This window comes from Stylophora pistillata, chromosome 4, assembly GCF_964205215.1.
Source record: "Stylophora pistillata chromosome 4, jaStyPist1.2, whole genome shotgun sequence".
Taxonomy (NCBI): Eukaryota; Metazoa; Cnidaria; class Anthozoa; order Scleractinia; family Pocilloporidae; genus Stylophora; species Stylophora pistillata.
In genome coordinates, this window is record NC_142522.1 from 4216582 (window position 1) to 4228612 (window position 12031).

Here is a 12031-nt window from a genome sequence, read left to right on the forward strand (position 1 = left end):
GAATATGAATATAATGCATGTCACACCCTTGGCAGTCACGTGTACATGTATCATTCAAAGCAACATATGCACTCCTACCAGTTTCTCCATATTTCCATTTTGATCCTGCAAATAGGAGGTATTTTAATTCTTAGTTGTTTTTTTCCTGTTTTTTGCTTTTTCCTTACTACGATACCAGTGGCTTCTATTTCGGACTACAACCTGACAATATGCGTGTGAGAGACGCGAACGGTATAATGTGACCCATTGCTAAAAGCAATGTTTTGATAAGCTGCACATTTCATGTTTAATTTTGAAATATGATAGCTGCTAAAATTAAGGAATAAAAAGCCATGTCATACATGTCTCTTAAATGTCTCTTCACTACAGAACGCTTGTTACCTCTTAAGACACCTCTTAACGAGGTGTATGTTCGAAGATTTAACAGTGACACGCTTTAGTAAACAAAATGTCTCATAATCAAACTAATGAAGGGGCCCAAGGTTAGAAAGATACGAAATTGTGTTCTAGACTGGGGATCTGACAATAAGGTTGCGCGCGACCTGGAACTGAGCCTACGAAACGGTTTTCGACAAGTGACAAATTATCTCTTTTTAACACGGTTGTTAGTAATAAAATCAGAGGATTTAATGAAATAAGTTTTGAATGATGTAACGCTATAATGATTGATAAAATAAGTAAAATGGAGCTGGCTACTAAAAAGAGAGGGAGTATACTCCCTCAGGATCTCTATCTATGGGATCGTCAAGGAGAATATTTCATTCTTTGCAGCCACACGAGACTATATTTTCTGTCATTTTCCGCGGATAAGATCCCTTCAAGTGTGTCAGAAAGTCTCCCAAGACAAAATACCATAGTATCAGGTGAAGGCTGTTTCGTAATTTATATCTTTCGGAATCGTTATCAAGCGTTACCTCCTTCTAAAAACCTTTCAATATTCCTTAATACATCTCTTTACTAAAAATATCATTGATTACTTACGATATCTTATAAAGTTAAGAAGTTGGACAAATTTTGAAATTTAAAACGACGAGCTTTCTTGTCTTTATAGCCCACCAAATTTCTTATGGTACGGAGCTACACCGCTCGCGTTTCGCTTTGCTTTATTTGGAAATCATAACTTATTCCCACCTTGGCAAGCGTTACAGCTCAAACGGCATTTCTTCTGTATATCTAGCCTGCGAACAGGCTCCCGACTTGGAGGAGCACAACGGCGCGAAGCAGGGGAAGGGCAGAGGAGGAAAGGGCCGTTTTAATCTTCCTCTTCTGAAAGCAAACTTCCACATCCGGCCGAAACCATCTTCTTATCTTTCCCTTGCGCAATAGTGTCCCCCAAATCTCTAAGGGTTTTTTGTTTTTGCATGCGTGGTATGTCTATTATTTCAGCTTAGAATGGCCAATCGTACTGAACAGAGCGGTATAAGCTTCATCGCTCACCCGCATTCAGAGCCTCTCGCAAATTTTATATTAAAAAGCATTATGTCATTTTAGCAAGATCGTAACCCCTTTGGTGCAATATCAAAAATTAAACACTTAAATAGAATTTCATACAAGCAATAATTTTTACCTGAAGCACTGTTGTGGCCTTTACCTGATTATGAAATATAATAGCAAATAAAGTAATAATGATTGTAATGAAATAAAAAAAAGTCATCATGTTCAGTATATTGCACTTGAAATTTCACTAAAATATCCTTACTTGTCCCAATCGGAAAGACTTTCTTAACTGGAAAACCCCAGAAAGAATGCTGGGTACGGAAGAGATGATAAAATTCCGTTCCATAAACATTTCGTAACAACTCGACCCATTTTTTGTAATAACTTGTTAAATTCGACAATTCCCTTACCTTTGGCAGTCGCAAAGATTCTTCTTAAAACTAAATTTAACTAGCTAACTTGCTGACTATCTGTATGATGAAACTAAAAAACCAGTCAGGGACCACAATTGAGAGGGTAGCGGAAAAGTAAATTTCTCATTAATTAATAGACATGATTATTGATCGAAATTTTTTAAAGAATTTGCAAGTAAATCTCATTTAATTCATTGCCTCCGTAGTATCCATAATGTGCCACTGCACTTGGAAGTAGAGCCAAGATTACCAAGACTACAACTGGTAGTTTGTTTCCTGTCATGGCAAACAGGTTGAAGACCACCAATGGAATGAGTCAAACTTCTTAACACTGAGAGATAAATGCTGATAATCATCACTATCAATATTTGTCATGTTTTATCGACAATAATAACAACTTGAGAAACCCTCACTTTCAGAGTGAGGCCGAGAGCAGAAGTTTCATCCTGACAAAAGAAGGGAAGACATAAAGATAAAAACTAATTTTCATATCAAAAGGTTCGCCCTATCCGACAAAAAGCAATTCCTTTAAGCATCCTCGTATGGTTCATTAATTTGCTATTTTTCATGAAATCATTAAAAAAAAGACAATATCCATGACGCGTGAAGCACGTACCCCCTATATCAATATAATTTCTATTTTCGTTTCAGCTCAGGTTAAATTGTAAATGAGAATGACTGGCTGGAATTCCATCCGAGTGAAAATATAAAGAAATTGGGAAGGAAAAAAAAAATAAAGCAACTGACCGATGAAATGGGAACAGCTGCCGGGGACCTTTGCTTTTGACTCACTTCAACTGATAAATGACATAATTGAAACATTTTTTTTTTATTAAGGATCACCTGTCTTTCATTGGTCTTTTGCCAATAGCAAGTTTGAACTATTACACACTCTGGCCCTTTTTTTTAGGCAGAATTCTGTTTGTTAACAACATTCTCCATTCATCAAAGTGTTGCCATGAATTGTTACCCATTCTAATGGTACATCAAGACATTTTGATTTAAATATCGGTTCTGTCAGCCAGCCTGACAAGTAGAACCGCCCTTGCCCGCACTCCTCTTATATAATAATAAAGATTTACGTGGGCATGGAATTTTGTTGCCTTGTACATTTAACTAGTTGTTTACTGAGAGAAAAAAGAAAGGATTCTTAGTGTTTGGTTTGCTGTGAGTGTTTCAACCAGACTTGATCATGCTTCCTGTAAGTTCGAGGCTGATAAGCATATTTAACTTAAACTACGCTATAACTCGAACTATGACTTTTATTTTAGACAACATTCTCAACAAGTTAACACAACTAGGTCTAGTTCAGTTACCCAACTTGAACCAACTTTAATTCTATTCATGAGATTGTTGCTTTTTTTTAAATATGCCCTGGGGCATACAGGAAACGGAAAGCACGTCCAAGATTATTCGAAAAAAAAAAACAAAACAAAACAAAACAAAGCAAAAAAAACAGTAATAAATTTGAAGTCAGATCGAGGTCAAACAATGACAAGAATTTCGCATTCTGGGAAGTGCGTCGGTTGGAGAAGTAACTGTGTGATGGAATGATCCATGGTTTTTAAATGACCAACACTGATGAGCATTCCTTTCAAACGATTTGTAAAGAACAGTGATGATGGTATTGCCAAATCCTTTAGCTCAGACAAGGTCAAACGCCTTCGAATGTGCAAGCGTTGTAATGGCTAGATGGCGTGCTTTAAGGCGGTTAGAACTAAGTTGTCTTACAATAGTTATAAACAACATACAAACTAATAAGGTCATCGTGCTTTAAAATCGTCTAACCCCATTGATAAAGCTCATAACAAAATGATAAATCAGCAGAATACCCGTAATTGAATAAGATTTATCGGTCCTTAAGTGAGAAATTGGCGCGTGTCCGACCAAAAATTGATCTTGCACTCACCAGATCCTTATTGATAGGAACTCGCGCCTTCAAAACTATCCGATTAAAAGACAGGTGGCACAGAGGAAACATTTGAGACCCTTTGTACGAAACGCTTTGTATTATTTGCGGCGAAAAGAGCGGTGGTGGTAAGAGGCACAGTCTATGGATCTTTGGGATACCTATTTTGTCATCTTAACTCATTATAATTGCAGTTAGTTATGATCATATCCAGCATAATCGAATTTAATTGCAGAGAATGTCGAAGTTTTGTTATGTATGGCAGGCTGAAATGAAAGAAAGATTTGATTTCTCAGCGCTTTTTGGGATGATGGTAGAACATTTTGTGCTAGAGGGATATCAAAAGGAATGTGGAATTAGGGTAAAAAAAGTCAAAAGATCAATGTACTCTACTCATTAGTTGTTCATTAGTTGTTCAAAACTTTAATCATTTTCCTGTCACACATTGGTAAATGAAGCAAAGCAAACGACAATTACTGAAAGGCTGGCCGTTTCTATCATCCATAGTTATTTGTTTGTTTACGTGTGATGGAGTCTTTTTCGTTCCTGCAGTAACTATTCTCTACTCAAACGTACGCCAGCGCACGAGGAGAGACTGAAAACTGCAAAAAAGAACCACTGTCTTACATGTACTTTACTTATATTTGTTCAAAACTCTAATACGTTTTCTGTCACGCACTGGGTAACGAGGAAAAGCATAATGGCCATGATATTACAGAAGGCTGGCAGTTTCTGTCGTGCAAAGATGATTTTCTGTTTCCTTATGATAACATCTTTTTCATTCCTACGGTAATATTATATCATTCACGCCAGCGCACAAGGGAAAGTAAAGCTGTAAAAAATAACCTCTGCCTTTCAGAGTAAAATCTCTCGTGAATGGCCGGGTACACACATTCACATTTACTTTACTTATCATTTGTTTAAAACTCTGATAAATTTTCTGTCATAAAGTAGGTAACGAGGCAAAGCAAAATAGCAATAAAATTACTAAAGGCTGGCCGTTTCTGTCGTGCATAATAGATTTTTTGTTTTACTTATGATAACGTCTTTTTCATTCCTGCCGTAATTATTCTTCTCTCCTACACACGCCTGCGTACGTGGAGAGTTATTTGTTTGTTGACGCGGGATAGAGTCTTTTTCATTCCTTCACCTTCGATAATTATTCTTTACTCCAACGCACGCCAGCGCACGAGGAGAGAGTAAAACTGTTAAAAAAAAGTAGCTTTACAGAGTAAAGTCTCTCGTAAGAGGTTACAGACATTGACATGTACTCTACTTATTATTTGTTCAAAACTCTAATAGGTTTTCTGTCGGACACTGGGTAATAAGGCAAAGCATAAGGGGAGTAAAATTACTAAAGACTGGCTGTTTCTGTCGTGTATGCTTGTTTTACTCGTAAAAACATCTTTTTCATTCCTGCAGTAATTATCCTTCTCTCCGACGCCCGCCTGCACACGTGGAGAGAGAAAAACTATAGAAAAAGAGGCACTGCCCTATAGAGTAAAGTCTCTAGTAATTTATATACGACATTGAGTTCCGCCAGAGAAAAAAAAATATCAGCCAAGCATTTTAGTTTATAAGCATAAAATTGTCTTAACAAACGGTCAGAACGGTTTCTATCATCAGGTGAAAAGCTATCCCATGTACCTGTCAACCACGCGGCCATTTAAAGGTTGAGTGGGCCTGGCGTTGCTGCATACAGGGAGTCCATTTTGATCGCGCAGACTCCTCATGACATCCATCTGAAAATAAATTGAAATATTAAAAAAAAAAAAACAAACTAACAGATAACAAGAAACAAGCGAAATGATTAAAACAACTAGGAAGGAGTAGAAAAAGGAGGAAGGTGGATCAGTGCAGTGTCAACTACATGACCTTTGACCTTTCAACCCCCAAGAATGACTAGCATCAACTTTTTTCTCACAGTATCAACCCAAACCTTACACAAAGGTCACGACGATAAAGAAAAAGTTTACCAAAAAAAGAAACTCTTGATTGTTAAACAAATTCTCCTCGTCAGCACCTTAGGGAATGTATACAGGATGGCATGGAGAGTATGAATACTGATGTTCTTGTGTAAAGGAAGTGTCAGGTTGTATGTTCTCACCATGTAAGTACTAACAGGGATGAACTGACTTAGCACGATCCAGTTCACAGACTGATCACAGGGAGGCGTTGTCAGAGTTCCTTTGTACGAGTAAAATGATGTCATGGTCAGATCTTTCAGCTGTGGTACCAGAAGGTAGAGGTTTAAGTCCAGTGGGATCCCTTCGTTTCCATCTAACAAAAAATAGAATTAAGAGAAAGAAGAGAAAAAAATGAGCAAGGATTAATTTTTCCCATATACTGTCTCAATAGTCCATTCTACAGTTGTGTGCTTGATATCCAAGCCTTTGAGCAAGAGTGAGGCGAAGGGTGACCTTGTTATGATACAAACTTGCTGCTTTTTAAATGTAAATTACTTTGTGATAATGCTAATTATTAAAAACTGGATCATTGAATAATGCAATTCAAGACTTTTTGTTGGCTTAGCCATTATGGTATATAAGCCAATATAACACAATCTACAAATATGGTTAGCGTACGCGTCAGCTTAAAATTAAAAGGGAGCTAAAAAATTTAATAACTTGATTGAATAATTGAATTTAACGTTTTTAATAAAACAATTATTCCACTCGCACTTGTTGGATTTGAGATGATTATAGCCAACGCGACGCTACGCGCCGCGTTGGCTATCTAACATCTCGTATCCAACAAGCGCGAGTGGAATAATTGTTAAATAGATACTGGTATCTATCACGACAAGGTCACCTTCAGCCTCACTCCTAATTAAAGGACATGGACACAGTTGTAAAATGGCCTACCCATAACATTTTTTTTTTTGCCTGGCCGGTGTAGATAGTTTTAGTTTTGGATCTGATTGGTCGAGAGAGAGGCGCGAGTTTTCTGGACCAATCGCAGAGCGGGCATACTTTGGTTTTGGTATTTGATTATAAAAGCCAAAATCTTACCTTCCTCGGCCACCTTCTCAATCGCACTTGCCAGCTTATTTAGTTCAAGGTTTAATATCCCCAAAATATATCCCTAAATTTCAAAGCAAAATAATAGAGAGTAAGTTGAAGGCAGGATTGATTCCGCAGAAATTAAAAATGGGCAATTAATCTGAGAAGAGACTTTTTTTGTGGTTACCGGCTTTTAAAAAGCCTGCCACCATTACAATGTCGAGTGTGTATGTAAGTGATTTTCGAAGGCCTTTATTTTCTAATTTACCTTGAGGGAGACCCCAATGACAGTCAGACCATTTGATTTCTCAGCGGCAGATTGAAAGTTAGCGTACTTTGTGTTATAAAACACCAAATAAAGCTAAAAAAATTGAAAATTGTTAAAGTCAGAGGTAAGTCTATTCTTCAGTATGCATCACTGGAAAATTGTATTTACCGATAAGACTAATTTTGACGCTTTGATAATGAAGAATAAATCGCAATGCAAGTCATCTCACCTCACCAGAGTATGATACACCTTTTAAAGTATGCTCTGAACCTCCCGGGCTAGAATTACAACCAAAGTGGAAATGAAGTTGTGCGAGTTTGTAATGGTTGCTTCCCCAGGGACCTCCAGAGAGTAAAGCGGAACCAGACTCAATTTTAATGGAAAATGAATGACCTTTCTTGACTAAGCGGCCGCTCAGAATTCCAAACAAGTTGTCAAAATCTATGCTGAACTCTCTCAGGTATGTAGATCTTTGAAAAGATTTTTCAATGGCGGTATCAGTGTTGATGGGTGACTGGGCACTCCCTCCACAGTCACGTGAGCCATTTATCCAGTCTTGAGAGCCAAAAACCGTCTGGTGTCCATTGTGAACTGCAATTTGATTACAGATGAACGAATCAGAGTGAGAAAGAGAAAAAAATGAATGATTTGACGAAGAAACCTCAGAATCAATCTATCGATTAATTGATCAAACAATAATTAAAAGGCAACTTTTGAGTATCATTAAGCCATATTTAGACTCCAATCTATTAGATTGTTCTACTGAATATGTTTCAAAGCTAGTGTGATTTTAAGCTTCTGTACTATACCTGTTTCTCCATATTTCCATCGTGTTCCTACATGTAAATAGATGAAGACATGATTTCTTAGAAGTACCTTTAACTAGTGTAAATGGAATATTAGAGAAGTATAAATAGATAAATAAATAAACAAGCGAAAGAATGAAAAAATTAGCGAACACATAGTTCTGAAATCTTTCCTTCACATATGAAGTGAAGTATTGTTGTGTGAAATCTCCAATTGGGCTGAGAAAATGGCTCTTATCGCGCGCCAAATAGCACTGATGCGTGAACATCGACATGACTATGGGCACGGCTATGGCGCCTACGGTGAATTTTTATATTTAGTTATTAGAAAGATTCAATATACAATTGGTTGGAGACGATAATGGTCGCTGATGCTTATGTCTTGCTGTTTGTTTTGTGTTTATCCTTGAATTCTGGTAACGAGCACGTTGTCTATGATTTTGAGAAATAAGCATATAATACGTTAAGTAAGTCTTTTACCTAACAAGAAATAAAATGCGCCTCATCCAACAACGGAAGAGTGCTGTGTGTTGAGTGTTGCGCGCGGCAATGGATAAACAATATTGTCCACGATTGTAGCATTGTTATTATTTAGTGCGATCTATGGTAATTACGTCCGACTATCCCATTGGTGTTGTTATCGATCAGTAGAATCAAAAACTACGTCTTAGCTTTTTATCGAAATTTATCTCTGCCTGTCTCGAGAGGTTCTTAGAGTTCTTCAATGAGTGAATGTTTACACTGGAGGTCGCATTGAATTAAATTTTCCCGATAGTCATGATTTTCTTAAAAAAAAAAAAAAATACGCTGATTGAAAAGATTAGTTAAATGAAATTTCAATCGAAGACTGCTATATGAGATACTTACCTTGACTAACAGCAGCGAAACAGGAAAGAAAAGATGTAAACATGATGAGGAGTGAATCGAGCAGCTTGCGTTGTTATCAACAGGCTAAGCCAGTTGCAAAAATTTAATCATGCTGGTTTCATGCTGGCAATTTATTGGTTTCAGTAAGTAGCTGATATTTGCTGGTAGACGAATGTCCAGTTTATTTTTGTTACAACCAGGTCTTAATTACTAAGCTGCCGCTCAGATGTTGCCGTTACCGCTGCTATTGACGTCATTAGTTTTTTTTCTGGCAAACTGTATGTACGCGTACGCCATAGCTCTTACGGACTATGACGTCATTTACTGAAAGCTCGCCCCAGAGCCTAGTTTGAAGTAAAGTTTCAACATATCTTTGTCACTTCATACTCTGGTGTCAGTGCAAATATTCTTTTGATTTCAGTGTTTTGGGAATACTTGCCGAGTAAAATGTATTAGCTTGCACCTTTGGAGGCGTTAGGGGGTGGAATGGGGTATGCTGACGTATATTACATATAAACAAGTGTAAGGCCTAGTAATTACCGCCCCCGAACAACTGCAGTTTTTGAGGGGAAAAAATGCTAACTAGATCTCCATCCACTGATTATTCGGGAATGACACTTAGTTTACTAAGATAACGAAATAAAGACAACGATCTTGCCCACTGCGGTCTTGTTTACAGATTGTAAAATTTATACTTTTGCTATCGTTTTTCAACTCATAACTATGGATATTTTGTTACACTACAACTGCATCGCTGGTCTGTTTCTATGCGTACTTTATATTTCAATCCAAAACGCAATATATTAGTATTATGTTTTCAATCAAAATAGATAATATCTTGTGCAAATTTTCATATAGCCTACTTCTCTAAACACGGTTCTTTATTATTAGTCAATTAAGAACCTTTTAGTTGATTCAGACTAAGCGCTTTTTTTTTAATTTTTTTAATTTTGACTTTTTTACTTCTCTCGATCATTTAGTATATCCATGAGTAGGTGCCATGTTTGAGGAAACAGTTCTTGTTCGATCCCCACTCTCTGCGTATCCAGTGGTAAACATTAGTGGGAGCATGAATATGGAATTAATTGTACAAGAGTACTTTACGACCTTAGCTGCACCCTCTAATCTATTTTTAATATAATTTTTCTCCACTAAAACTAAAGAAAAAAGCATGAAGAATTACTTTTTTTGTTTTATATACAAACACGTAGAGTTACATTAAAAACATAACAGGTCTGTTGCTAAGCGCACGATATTTGATTACGAGGAGACAAATACTCAGTCTTTTTCTGAACAAAAGTTTTACTTAGTTAGGTTTTTAACTACCAGTTGATTCAGGTGATGTTGTTCTTGTCCTTCGTCGTCGTTGTTGTTCGGTTATTGTTGTTCCCAAAATGGTCGTTGTCTTTTGTTTCCCAGAATTTTTTGAGTGCTCGATTAAGTGCCGCCCCCGATTTCAATTACGTATATGTGAGTAAAAATACTAAAGCTGCATGTCTCTACCCACTCTTTATTCGTTGGGTTACGGTTTTTGGTAAAACACGAACATGAAAATTCTAGAACTCGAGTTCATTGCTATCTTGCTTCGTATTGGATGACTTCTTTTGTTTAGTCTGTTTTTCAAGGGTACTCGTACAGATGTCATCATATTACAAAAAGGACTGCTGCTCCGCCCCCAATATTTCATGTAAGGCACAATGACTTCGCTTAATAATAATCTATAATAACAATCTTTATTTAACATGGAGAAACACTTAGCTGAAAGCTAGTTTACAGTTTTTCCACCAAACAACTGAAACAAATAATTCAAATTGAAAATAACATTATTAAGAATCACATCTGGCCGAAGGCAAACCAGTTGCGTATTTACAAGCATGGCCGAAGATTTGAACTCGGAGCTACCGTGAAACAAATTCAGGTGGTGGTCAAAGGCGTTATCTCATAAGAAAATAGCAGAAGAGTAAAGGAAACAGTTCGATTCCCACCACTAGGAACATTTCACACGTCAGTGAGTTAGCACGCAAGCCTCACAAATCTTAAATTGCTTGTTTTATTAGTGCACTAAGAGGCAAGAGGAGACGAGGGGGGGGGGGGGGGGTGTTTCTCTTGGTGTAAGCCATTGATTTTGCTATATCAAAACATTATTCTTGGTCTCCTATATATTCCCCTATATTTCATTGCGAACACAATATTTCCTCTCAAAATCCTTTAAAGATAAAGAACTCCAGACTTAAGTTAGAATAAAACAGTGCTTTACTTCACATTCAACGTATCTTTTAATTTCCGCGACTTTAAAAGAGTATCGATTTAATTAACGCTCGGCCAGGGAACTTAGAATTAAGAGGGCTTGTACTCCCCAACAGTAGTTTAAAATATGTAACTGTAAGTGTATTGATCCTCTATACCTGTTTGCAATTTTGAGGTGCGCTACTGCATTATAATGGCGCCTAGTCCAATACGACGCAAAGCCCAATACGATAAATATAGCTCCCACCCGTAATAATGATTGATGACGATATAACATGCAAGTGGATGTTTCAAAGAAGGGGAGCTTTTTCTTAGTAAAGCAAATTAGCTTCTTGAGAGGCCATGGTAGTGCTGTATCTTTTAGGATGCATTCACCGTGGGAACAGATCAGCCTGACTGCATGACTTCATGACTGTATGTTGAATATGAATAATAAAGGTGTGAAATGTATTTAAGTTATGAGGAAATTGATTAAAATGTGTTGTAACTTGTGACCGTATAACCAGAATATTTATATACTTTACAGCGATGAAAATTTTACGCGAGATAGTGATTACGCGATCGGGGATGCTTTAGGATTGAAGAAGTATTTGAGATCAGATTATTGTCATGACATTCTTCACTCATAACTTCAGCTCCAGAGCGCAGAGTACTCCCTTTCTGCGAACACCGAAACCTCAGCTTAATGCGCACGCAGTATACTATCTACGTCCACTTGGAAAGACCAGCGGTCCTACACTGCCTCCTTGGCATACGTAAATACCGGCCAACTTGACATCTTTACCAATCGCCGCAAAACATTAATTTTATAATTGTTTTTCCGCACTGGGCATTGCGAGTGTTTTTATATGAAAAAATTTATAGTAAGACTTATTTTCTTTTAGTTACCTGGATGTTTGTGAATTGTGAGGCTAATTGTGTAACCTTTTAGAGATGTTATGGTTTTGGAAAGGGAATAAGCTGCTAAAATAAAACAGAGGGTAAGTTTCTAAAGAAACTGTGTTGCTGCGTCGGTGGGGGCTATTACAAGATTATTTGGTTTTATCAAATAAGTTGATACTGTAATTTGGCCACCGTAAAGA

General features: G+C 37.1%; 1 protein-coding gene across 1 annotated transcript; it reads right to left on the bottom strand.

The window, feature by feature from the left end:
- Positions 1–4155: 4155 nt before the first annotated feature.
- LOC111327037 (carbonic anhydrase 1) lies at positions 4156–8833 on the bottom strand. The gene is made up of 8 exons (XM_088756341.1): positions 8703–8833; positions 7839–7865; positions 7259–7620; positions 7030–7122; positions 6771–6843; positions 5867–6039; positions 5407–5501; positions 4156–4361 (listed from the first exon to the last, which is right to left on the bottom strand). The coding sequence occupies exons 1-8, from the start codon at positions 8743–8745 to the stop codon at positions 4322–4324; spliced, it is 906 nt and encodes a 301-aa protein (XP_088612467.1). The 5' UTR covers positions 8746–8833; the 3' UTR covers positions 4156–4321.
- Positions 8834–12031: the final 3198 nt, after the last annotated feature.